Source organism: Elephas maximus, chromosome 15 (genome assembly GCF_024166365.1).
Source record: "Elephas maximus indicus isolate mEleMax1 chromosome 15, mEleMax1 primary haplotype, whole genome shotgun sequence".
Taxonomy (NCBI): domain Eukaryota; kingdom Metazoa; phylum Chordata; class Mammalia; order Proboscidea; family Elephantidae; genus Elephas; species Elephas maximus.
In genome coordinates this window covers 60,956,061-60,968,698 of record NC_064833.1, presented here as the reverse complement: position 1 = coordinate 60,968,698, position 12,638 = coordinate 60,956,061, and the positions used below count along the sequence as shown (strand labels likewise).

The window sequence follows — 12,638 nt, the reverse complement described above, 5'->3', positions numbered from 1 at the left end:
GGGCTTTGATATGCTCCCTCCCTACCCTCACACACAGTCAACACTCATTAAAAATGTCCCATTATCCTATAGGCTTTGAATCTAGCCCATGGATTAAGGCAAAGGCTATTTTTCTCTCCCCCTCCATGATGTCATGGATTGAATTGTGTCTCCTGCAAAATATCTGTCAGCTTAGCTGGACCATGATTCTCAGCACTGTGTGATTGTCCACAATCTTATGTGATTGTCCACCATTTTATGTGATTTCCCTATGTGCTGTAAATCCTATCACTATGATGAAATAAAATGGATTAGGAGCAATTATACTGATGAGGTCTACAAGATTAGGTAGTGTCTTAAGCCAATCTTTTTTTTTTTAAATAATTTTTATTGTGCTTTAAGTGAAAGTTTACAAATCAAGTCAGTCTCTCACATAAAAACTTATATATACCTTAACTACATACTCCCAATTACTCTCCCCCCCCAATGAGACAGCCTGCTCCCTCCTTCCAGTCTCTCTTTTTGTGACCATTTTGCCAGCTTCTAACCCCCTCTACCCTCCCATCTACCCTCCAGACAGGAGATGCCAACATAGTCTCAAGTGTCCACCTGATGCAAGTAGCTCACTCCTCATCAGCATCTCTCTCCAACCCATTGTAAGCCAATCTCTTTTGAGATACAAAAGAGAGATGCAAGCAGAGAGACATGGGGACCTCATACCACCAAGAAAGCAGTGCCGGGAGCAAAGCGCGGCCTTTGGACTTGAGTTTCCTGTGCTGAGATGCTCCCAGACCAAGAAAAGACTGATGACATGGACCTTCCTCCAGAGCTGACAGAGAGAGAAACCCTTCCCCTGGACCTGACACCCTGAATTCGGACTTATAGCCTACTGGACTGTGAGAGAGTAAACTTCTCTTTGTTAAAGCCATCCACTTGTGGTATTTTTGTTATAGCAGCACTAGATGACTAAGACACATGAGAAAGCTGAGGTCCAGATCTGCCTTAGATTTCTGCTAACCTAGGCCCATCCCTGTGAATGACTGGCAGGGCTATGAAGTCTCAGATGCCTAGGCAAGTTTTAAGAGCACATTGGTAAAAAAGGGATGCTGGGGGAGCAGACTGGGCAAATCTGCTGCAAAAGACTTCTTTAAAGTGTCAAAAAGCAAAGATGTCACCTTGAGGACTAAGGTGCGCCTGACTCAAGTCATGGTATTTTCAATAGCCTCATATGCATGTGAAAGCTGGACAATGAATAAGGAAGACCGAAGTGGAATCCGTGCCTTTGAATTATGGTGTTGGTGAAGAATACTGAATATACCATGGACTGCCAGAAGAACAAACAAATCTGTCTTGGAAGACGTACAGCCAGAATGTTCTATAGAAGCAAGGGAAGCAAAACTTCGTCTCATGTTCTTAGGACATGCTATCAGGAGAGATTAGTCACTAGGGAAGGACATCATGCTTGATAAAGTGGAGGGTCAGCATAAAAGAGGAAGACCCTCAACAAGATGGATTGACACAGTGGCTGCAATAATGGACTCAAACATAGCAAAGATTGTGAGGATGGTGCAGGACTGGGCAGTGTTTTGTTCTGTTGTACGTAGGGTTGCTGTGAGTCAAAATTGACTTGAACGGCACCTAACGACAAACAATAACAAGGGAAGCAAGTCAAGTGGCTGCATTCTGAATTTAACCCACTGTGAAGCACCTCAGGAACTAAAAGGAAATTCATGTATCCACTTAACAATCTATAAAAACATTTAAATGGCATGTGCTTCCATGTGGCACTGAATAGGATTCAATCTCTGGGCAGACAGACTTTAAAAAACACCTTACCTCCTGGCTAAAACTTCAGGCAGCTGTTTCTAAATCCTTAAATAACTCTGAGCTATTTACATTGTGAATTGTCCTGAGATGAGACTGGAGTAGAGACACTGCAGGAAGCCTGTCTGAGAAGCTTTAGAACAGCATTGAGGGCATTCTGCCCTGCAGAGATTCCATGTGGTGTTTCTTGAAGATGGACCCTATGGCTGGGGGAGCAGAAGTCCAGGCTTCTTTGGCCACATTCTCAGCACCCACAGTGCTTTGTGACCTTCAGGGTCAGTGCTTGGGAAGCGTCTGACTGTCTCCTCAAACATCAGCCGTAAGGTTAGGGAGTTTGATCCCTGCTTCTCTCCACAGCCACTGCTGGAGCTGACCATCAGATCAGCAACGTCACCTTAGAACCCATTTCTGTTTTCTGCCTATACCACTTTTTGTGGATGACGCATTCCCTGAATTTATCTCTTGCTGGGTAAAGTGACTATTGCTTTTATTTCTCCACACAGGACTCCCGTGTGGCCAAGCAGTTGGGCCTTGGTCATGCATTTGTGTTTGCCTTATGTACACTGGCTAGAATTTACAGCTTCTTATGGTCCCTTCTAAGTTGCACACCATAGAACAAAAAAGACCCAGAGACTAAAGTACAAGACTGCTGACCCTCCACTGCCCCCTGGTGTGGCTCCCAAAACTTCATTTTATTTTTCTTGGGCTTTCTATAAAGGTTCCTAGTTGTACCTATTGCAGTCGAGGAATTAAGTGCTACGTAATATAAGGAAAATAGAGGGCCTATTTGATCAACAAATTGATGGAGCCAGATTAGCAGGCATGTTAGGAATAGCGACGGCAACGTTGGTTGATGCAGTGATTTTTAACCCTTTTAAGTTATACTTGCCTTTCACACTCCAAGCTGTGAGTACTCTTCATTGAGAAAAAAAGCACATGGAATTTTCTAATTTTACAGACTATTTCAGGGGGTTCAAGGGCCTCTTGAAGTCCAACCATAGATCCCAGGTTAGAAACTCCTACCTTCACATTTTATAATTCACACACACACAAAAAAAATTCACAAGTCACTCTCATATTATCTCTCTGACTCTCATAAATGAACCTGCAGGGTCTGTATTATTATTAACCTCATTTTTTCAGAAAGAACTGAAGCTCAGACCAGTGACTTCCTGACATCACTTAGTAACTAAATTATTGGGGCTTTACAACTTCAAATTCTTTCTACTGTGCCATATTGGCCTGTATTACCTGCATGGGGCCATCTCTATATACTGATTAGGGAGACCAAGCAAGTCCCAGTATCTTTTTCTGTACTCGGAACTGTGAAGGCACAATGTGATGTGTAATTTCTGGGTGTAGATGGCCCTAGACTGAACTGATGGATATTATGCTAAAAGGCGAGCTTGCCAGTGAGGGCTGCCTTACCCAAGGTGAACAGTCCGGATGTGTTTCTGGATGCCTGCTGCGGTGCTCAGCACTTTGCCACAGTTTTTCCAGAGGCATTTGAACATCACTTTCATGGAGTTCTACACAGGAGAGAGAAAGTTATGCTGAAGTGAAAACTAACCCATTTTATTTCTGTCCTCCAAACATATATATGTTTATTAGAAAAGTAAGAGCTTCATATCCTTTTTTCTGTAACTTGGCCACCGTTCCAGGAAATACCCCAGCTGGTGAGTATCTTGATGACCTCAGACATTTTCCCACATCCTATACAAGAACTGAGCTCAGCTGGAATGTTTCACTTCAGGTTTATTGAGCTGGCCACAGTAAGTTAGCCTTGAATAATGGTGGCTTTTTTATTTAACATTCAGTGAGCACTTACTATGTGCTAGGTGCTGTCCAAAGTGTTTATTTCATTTAATCCTAAAAGACAGATACTATGATTATCCCCATTTTGCAGATGTAAAGACAGCTTCAGTAAGTCATGCGCAGTCAAAGAACTGGTTAGTGGCAAAGCTAGGATATGAATCCAAGGAGTCTGGCTCCAGGAACCACCCTCTCCATAGTATACAATTCTGCCTTCTTCAACAAAGTCTCAGTATTTTCCAAAACAGTCCAGCACAGTGATTCAGAGCACTGATTTTGGACTTACTTTCTTGGGGGATCAGTCTCTTATCTATAAAATAAGAACAATAATAGTACCTGTCTCAGAGGGTTAGTACAAGGATTGAATGAGGTTATGGAAGTGAACCATTAGCAGAACACTGACAGGAGTGAGCATTCGATCAATGGTGGCTATTACGGTATGACGGTGACTATGCTTCCTGGAGTTAAATGTTATAGGAGAATAAGTGTTCTCCAGGGAGGTCCCTTGTCATTGGGATGCTTTCTCTTTGCTGCTTGTTTCCTCAGGCATGGTGACAGACACTGCATATGTTCACCAAACTCCACTTCTTTCTCCTCCTGGCCATACAACTGGACCTCATTTCCCAGATCCCTTGCAGTCAGTTGGGGCCATGTGACTGAATTAGGGCTGGTGAAAAGCAGAAAGAGTGATATACACCCCTCCTAAGCCTCACCCTAAATACTTCTCCACTGATGTCTCCTTCACCCTACCACAACTGGCTCTGCTGACTAGATGTACAAATCCTGAAGGTCTTAGGGGATGGCAGAGCCACTAGATCAGAGGTTCTTCTGTTTGCTATGGACTTTTTCTACAGCCTGGTGAAACCTATGCATCCCGTCTCAGGATAATGTTTTTTAATGTACAAAATAAAATACATAGTATTACCAAAAAAAAGCAAGTACACTGAAATATGTTTATCGAAATACTAAAAATGTTTTGTGACATAGAAATATATGTACTTTCTATTAACATATTAAATACTACCATAATTTCAAAGTAATATTAAGGTGTCATTATACTTCATGACAGCTGCTACAATTATGATATGAAAAATATCTATTATTTTTATTGGTTGCAAAGTGCTAATATTCTGGTTTGAGGCTCTCAATCATAATTGAAGGAAATACTATAGTTAGAAAGTTATTGACAATAAAGATATGCTTCCCCCTTTCCCATCCAAGTTACTTCATCAGAAAAGTGACAGCTTCGTGGACCCTGGGTTAAGAACCCCTCCCCTTGGAGGAAGGGGCTTAAGTCCCTGGAGGACTGTGTGGAGCAGACACCTGCCCCTTCTCACCATCTGCATTGGACTATGCCATGAGAGAGAAATAAACCTTTACTGTGTTAAGCTGCTGAAGTTTGGAACAATAAACCTGTTAAAATAGTAAAGCTATCCTACTAATAAACAGTGGTGACACCTTCCTGAACTGATGGGATTTACTTAGCTTTGCTAAACATGTCTAGTAGGATTTCTGCCATTGAGTAGCTGTGATTCCCGTTGTCATAATCCTGATTCTACGAAGCAATCATTTACATGTTTAGAAGATGACACATCTAGCTATAACTGATGGGATTAGTATCCTGTTGACTGAACTGGACGGCCACCTTCACTGAAGACTTTCTAAATGGAAAAGGCACTGGAAGCTCCCAGAACTGAGGAGTGTCCTGTGTGTTGGGAATGGTCTCTTTCAACATGGCAAGTAGAGGACAAAGTGTAGTTGAGTGTTGCTGCAGTCTGTTAGAGTAGATTGGTGACAACAGAAAAAGCCCACCTTTCAGTGGCCTGCTGTGGCCAAGAGGCTCTGCCCTGGGTGGCCGGCATCCTTCTTGCCACTCCTGGGCCTCACAACCAGCTCAGTGATACTGCCCTCTGCAATGTGCAGTACTGAGGTGTAGCTACAGGAGCTGGAACTAAAACTGTTAGTGGGATGTGAAGATAGCTGAGAAGCAAAGAACTGTTGTTGTTGTATGCTGTCGAGTTCATTCCATAGGAGACTTTAATGCACACGCTCCTGATAAGTCTGTGTTTATTCCAAGAAGACAGCTCACAATGCTCAGGCTCCTTGATCTCCTTGGGCCACTGCAAAGGAAGATGAGCCAAAGGAGGAGAGTTTCAATCCTGCCTTCCCACCGCCCCAAGGTCCACAAAAAAGGAACTCTGCTTGGTAATTTTTATTCAAAGCACCTAACTTGACCTATCAATATTAATGAACAAAGCCTCATACTGTGAGTGCTTTCTGCCCATTTTTAAATTATGAAGTTACACTGTAGGAAATACATTGCCCTTAAGGGAATTAAGGAACTCAAGCAGAAATTACAAGTACCTGATAGTCCACATATCTGTCTGAATGGAGTTGCTATAGATCAAAACTTTTTTGCTTTATTCAAAACATTTTTGCTAATGACATTTCTTTAATTAAACAAAGTATTAAGCACCTACTATTTAGCAAGGCCATCACCTGTCTGTTAGTTTGTGATACTGTGGTAGCTTGCATGCTGCACTGATGCTGGAGGCTATGCCACTGGCATTTCAAATACCAGCAGGGTCACCCATGGTAGACAGGTTTCAGCAGAGCTTCCATTAAACTGAAAAGAAGGACCTGGTGATCTACTTCTGAAAAAAAATTGGTCAGTGAGAACCTTAGGGATAGCAGCGGAGCATGTCTGATATGGTGCTGGAAGATGAGCCTCTCAGTTTGGAAGGGACTCAAAATATGACTGGGGAAGAGCTGCCTCCTAGAGTCGACCTTGATGACATGGACGTTTAAAGTAAAGCTTTCCGGACTTCATTGCTGATGTGGCACAACTTAAAATGAGAAGAAGCAGCTGCAAACATCCACTAGTAACTGGAACGTGGACTGTATGAAGTATGAGTCAAAGAAAATTGGAAGTCATCAAAAATGAAATGGAATGCATAAAGATCGATATCCTAGGCATTAGTGAGCTGAAATGGCTGGTATTGGCCTTTTTTTTTTTTTAATTGTGCTTTAGGTGAAAGTTTACAGAGCAAATTAGTTTCTCATTAAACAATACACATATTGTTTTGTGACACTGGTTGCCAACCCCGAGATGTGACAACACTCTCCCCTTCTCAACCTTGGGTTCCCCATTTCCATTCGTCCAGTTTTCCTGTCCCCTTCTGCATAGTCTCGTATATATGGTTGAACTACATGTGTTACTATTTGTTTTATAGACCTGTCTAATCTTTGGCTGAAGGGTGAACCTCAGAAGAGACTCCATTACTGAGCTAAAAGCATGTCCAGGGGCCATACTCTTGGGGTTTTCTCCAGTCTCTGTCAGACCAAGAAGTTTGGTCTTTTTTTTTTTTTTTGTGAGTTACAATTTTGTTCTACATTTTTCTCCAGCTCTGTCCAGGGACCCTCTATTGTGATCCTTGTCAAAGCAGTCTGCAGTGTTAGCCAGGCACCATCTAGTTGTGCTGGACTGTCTGGTGGAGGCTGTGGTAGTTGTGGTCCATTAGTCCTTTGGACTACAATCTTTCCCTTGTGTCTTTGGTTTTCTTCACTCTCCATTGCTCCAGATGGGGTGGGACCAGTATGTGTCCAGCTTTCCTGTTCTTTCCTGTCTTCTCGTCCTTGTCCCTGGGCTGGTGTCCTATTTAGTCCAGTTTCATTTTATGGGCCTGTTTAATCTTTGGCTGAAGGGTGAACCTCAGGAGTGACTTCAGTACCGAGTTAAAAGGGTATCCAGGGTCCATACTCTCAGGGTTTCTCCAGTCTCTGTCAAACCAGTAAGTCTGTTCTTTTTGTGTGAGTTAAAATTTTGTTCTACATTTTTCCCCAGTTCTCTCTGGGACACTCTATTGTGATCCCTGTCAGAGCCATCTGTGGTGATAGCTGGGCTCCATCTTGTTGTGCTGGACTCAGTCTGGTGGAGGCTGTGGTAGTTGTGGTCCATTAGTCCTTTGGACTAATCTTCCCCTTGTGTCTTTGGTTTTCTTCATTCTCCCTTGTTCCAGGCAGGGTGGGATTGTGGAGTATCTTAGATGGCCGCCCACAAGCTTTTAAGACCCCAGATGCTACTCACCAAAGTAGGATGTCAAACATCTTCTTTACAAACCATGCTATGCCAGTTGAGCTAGATGTCCCCCAAGACCATGGTCCCCAGCCCTCAGCCCAGTAACCTGGTCCCTCAGGGAGTTTGGATGTGTCTCTGAATCTTCTATGACTTGGCCTTGGCCAAGTTGTGCTGATTTCCCCAGTATTGTGTACTCTTACCCTTCACCAAAGTTACCACTTATCTATTTTCTAGTTGGTGTTTCCCTCTTCCTCCTCCTCCCCCCCCCGCCAGTAACCATCAAAGGTTGTTTCTTTCTGTGTGTAAACCTTTTCATGAGTTTTTATAATAGTGGTCTCATACAACATTTGTCCTTTTGTGACTGACTTATTTCACTCACCATAATGCCCTCCAGATTGTATTGGCCATTTTGATTTGGACAATCATAAGGTCTACTATGCTGAGAATGACAAACTGAAGAGAAATGGCATCACATCCATGGTCAAAAAAAAAAATTTCAAGATCTATCCTGAAATACAGTGCCATCAGGGTTAGGATAATATATGTTTGCCTACAAGGAAGACTAGTTAATACTACTATTATTCAAATTTACACACCAACCACTAAGGCCAAAGATGAAGAAATTGAAGATTTTTACCAGCTTCTGCAATCTGAAATTGATCAAACATACAATCAAGATGCATTGATAACTATTGGAGTGCAAAAGTTGGAAACAAAGAAGGATGCGTAGTTGGAAAATATGGCCTTGGTGACAGAAATGACGTCGCAGATAGCATGATAGAATTTTGCAAGACCAAAGCCTTCTTCATTGCAAATACCTTTTTTCAGCAATGTAAACGGCAACTATGCACATGGACCTCACTGGTGAGAATACACAGGAATCAAATTGACTACATCTGTGGAAAGAGACAACAGAGAAGCTCAATATCAGTCAGAACAAGGCACGACTGCAGAACAGGCCATCAATTGCTCATATGCAAATTCAAGTTGAAGCTGAAGAAAATTAAAACAAATCTGCAAGAGCCAAAGTAAGACCTTGAGTATATTCCACTTGAATTTAGATACCATCTCAAGAATACATTTGATGCATTGAACACTAATGACTGAAGACCAGATGAGTTGTGGGATGACATCATGAAAAAAGGAAAAAAAAAAAAAAAGACCAAAATGGATTTTGGAAGAGACTCTGAAACTTGCTATTGAATGTAGAGTAGCTAAAGTGAAAGGAATTAATGATGAAGTAAAATAGCTGAACAGAAGATTTTGGAGGGCAGCTCGAGAAGATAAAGTATTATAATAAAATATGCAAAGACCTGGAGATAGAAAATCAAAATGGAAGAGCACGCTTGGCATTTATCAAGCTGAAAGAACTGAAGAAAAAATTCAAACCCTGACTTGCAATATTAAAGGATTCTATGGGTGAAAAATTGAATGATGCAGGAAGCATCAAGAGAAGATAGAAGAAATACACACATTCACTGTACCAAAAAGAATTGGCTGACATTCAACCATTTCAGGAGGTACCATATGATCAAGAACCAATAGTAATGAAGGAAGAAGTCCAGCCTGTACTGAAGGCACTGTAGAAAAACAAGGCTGCAAGAACTGATGGATTACCAACTGAAAAGTTTCAACAAAGGGATGCAACACTGGAAGTGCTCACTTATCTATGCCAAGAAATTTGGAAGACAGGTATTTGGCCAACCGACTGGAAGAGATCCATATATGTGCCCATTCCAAAGAAAGGTGATCTAATGGAACGTGGAAATTATCAAAAAATACCATTAATATCACATAAGTAAAATCATGCTGAAGATAATTCAAAAACAGTTGCAGCAGTACACTGACAGGGAACTGCCAGAAGTTCAAGCTGGACTGAGAAGAGGATGTGGAACAAGGGATATCATTGCTGATGTCAGATGGATCTTGGCTGAAAGTAGAGAATACCAGAAAATGTTTACCTGTTTTATTGCTATGCAAAGGCATATGACTGTGTGGATCATAACAAATTATGGATAATGTTGTGAAGAATGGGAATTCTGGAACACTTAATAGGGATCCTGCAGAACTTGTATGTAGACCAGGAGGCAATCATTTTTAACAGAACATTGGGGATACTGTTGTTGTTAGGTGCCGTCGAGTTGGTTCCGACTCATAGTGACCCTGTGCACAACAGAACGAAACACTGCCCGGTCCTGAGCCATCCTTACAATCGTTGTTATGCCTGAGCTCATTGTTGCAGCCACCGTGTCAATCCACCTTGATGAGTGTCTTCCTCTTTTCTGCTGACCCTGTGCTCTACCAAGCATGATGCCCTTCTCCAGGGACTGATCCCTCCTGACAACACGTCCAAAGTATATAAGACGCAGTCTCACGATCCTTGCCTCTAAGGAGCATTCTGGCCGCTCTTCCTCCAAGACAGATTTGTTTGTTCTTTTGGCAGTTCATGGTATATTCAATATTCTTCGCCAATACCACAATTCAAAGGCATCAGTTCTTCTTCAGTCTTCCTTATTCATTGTCCAGCTTTCACATGCATATGATGCGATTAAAAATACCATGGTTTGGGTCAGGCGCACCTTAGTCTTCAAGGTGACATCTTTGCTCTTCAACACTTTAAAGAGGTCCTTTGCAGCAGATTTACCCAATGCAATGCATCTTTTGATTTATTGATTGCTGCTTCCATGGCTATTGATTGTGGATCCAAGTAAAATGAAATCCTTGACAAGTTCAATCTTTTCTCTGTTTATCATGTTGTTGCTCATTAGTCCAGTTGTGAGGATTTTTGTTTTCTTTATGTAAGAGGTGTAATCCATACTGAAGGCTGTGGTCTTTGATCTTCATTAGTAAGTGCTTCAAGTCCTCTTCACTTTCAGCAAGCAAGGTTGTGTCATCTGCACAACGCAGGTTGTTAATGAGTCTTCCTCCAATCCTGATGCCCTGTTCTTCTTCATATAGTCCAGCTTCTCGGATTATTTGCTTAGCATACAGATTGAATAGGTGTGGACCTGAAGCATGTACTGATGAAGATCAAAGACTACAGCCTTCTGTATGGATTACATCCTAACATAAAGAAAAAAAAAAAACTTCACAACTGAACAATAAGCAACATCATGATAAATGGAGAAAAGAGTGAAGTTGTCAAGGATTTCATTTTACTTGGATCCACAATCAACACGCATGGAAGCAACAGTCAAGAAATCAAACGATGCATTGCACTGGGCAAATGCGCTGCAAAAGACCTCTTTAAAGTGTTAAAAAGCAAAGATGTTACCTTGAGGAGTAAGGTGTGCCTGACCCCAGCCATGGTATTTTCAAGTGCCTCATAGGCATGCGAAAGCTCAGCAATGAATAAAAAAGATAAAAGAACTGATGCATTTGGATCACCGTGTTGGTGAAGAACATTGACTATACCATGAACTGCCAGAAGAATGAACAAATCTGTTTTGGAAGAAGTAAAGCCAGAAAGCTCCTTAGAAGCAAGGATGACGAGACTTTGTCTCATGTTCTTTGGACATGTTATCAGGAGGGTCTAGTTTCTGGAGAAGGACGTCATGCTTGGTCAAGTAAATGGTCAGCGAAAAAGAAGAAGACCCTCAATGAAATGGACTTACACGGTTGGCTACAATGGGCTGAAACATAGCAATGACTGTGAAGATTGCACAGGACTGGGCAGTATTTTGTTCTGTTGTACACAGGTTCATATGAATGGGAACCAACCCCACGGCACCTAACAACAGCATTATGTATCAAAGGAGCACTGGTGGTGGAATCATTAAGAGCTTGGCTGCTAACTGAAAAGTTGGTAGTTCAAATCCACTTAATGGCTCTGCAGGAGAAATACCTGGTGATTTGCTTCCATAAAGATTATAGCCTAGAAAACCCAATGGGGCAGTTCTGCTCTGTCATATGAGGACACTATGAGTCAAAAACCTACTTGATGGCACCTAATAACATTATATACTAAGAGCAGGTGACATGTATGATACTGGAGAATATAAGCCTGGAACTCAGGTAAAGTCAGGGCTTTAGATATAAATTTGGAGTTAGGAGCTTGTTATGAGGTGAACACAATTCCTCAAAAAATATGTTGATTTCCTAATCCCTAGTTCTTATGATCCTGTTTGGAAATAGGGTCTTTGAAGATATTATCAGTTAGGGTAACGTGAGGTCATACTGAGCCCTAATTACATATGACTGTTATCCTGATAAAAGATAAAAAGACACAGAGACAGAGGAAAGATGCCATGTGATATAGCTGCAAGCCAAGGGATGCCTGGAGCTACCAGAAGCTAGGAGAGAAGCATGAAACAGATTGTCCCTCAAGCCTCAGAAGGAATCAACATAGTCAACACCCTGATTTGGGACTCTCATCCTCCTGAACTGAAAGTAAATTTCTGTTTATAAGCTACTTAGTTTGTGGTATTTTGTAATGGCAGCCCTAGAGCCAATACAGAGCTGAAGGAATATTTAAAACCTGAATCTGGATGAGGTCATCTAGAAATGCAGTTAGAGAGGATGAAAAGTCCCAGGCCTCTGCAGCATCCAATTTTTCATGTTGGAAACAGAGAAGAAGCCATCAACGAGAAGGGAGTGAGATGAGGACAGTGGGATGTTATAAGCACAAAGAGAAGAAAGTGCTTCAAGAAAAAAAGATGTGACCAAGTGTACTGAATGACTAGGAGGTGTTCCTGAGGGTTGGCATATGCATGCTGCTGGTGACCCTGACAAGAGCAGATGGACGGAAGTCAGACTGGCATGGTTTGGAGAATAAATGGGATTTAAGGAAATGGAGAGAATAAGTGGAATCAACTTTTCCAAGAATTTTTTCAGTCAAGATAGGGTTTGTAAAAATGAGTGATACTAAAGTGAGTTTTTATGCCGATGGGAATGATTGTGAAGACAAGGAGAAGCTGAGGATGCAGTAGAGATGGAGGGAATAACT

The 12,638-nt window shown here is 41.8% G+C and overlaps 1 protein-coding gene across 1 annotated transcript in view; it reads right to left on the bottom strand.

Annotated features, from left to right (window-relative positions):
- The window catches only part of ZNF704 (zinc finger protein 704), a 301,875-nt gene that overhangs the window by 27,602 nt on the left and 261,635 nt on the right, over positions 1-12,638 (bottom strand). Inside the window, exon 5 of the mRNA XM_049854450.1 lies at positions 3,232-3,332. Coding sequence (XP_049710407.1) covers positions 3,232-3,332 — 101 coding nt within the window. The remainder of the gene's footprint in view (positions 1-3,231; positions 3,333-12,638) is intronic.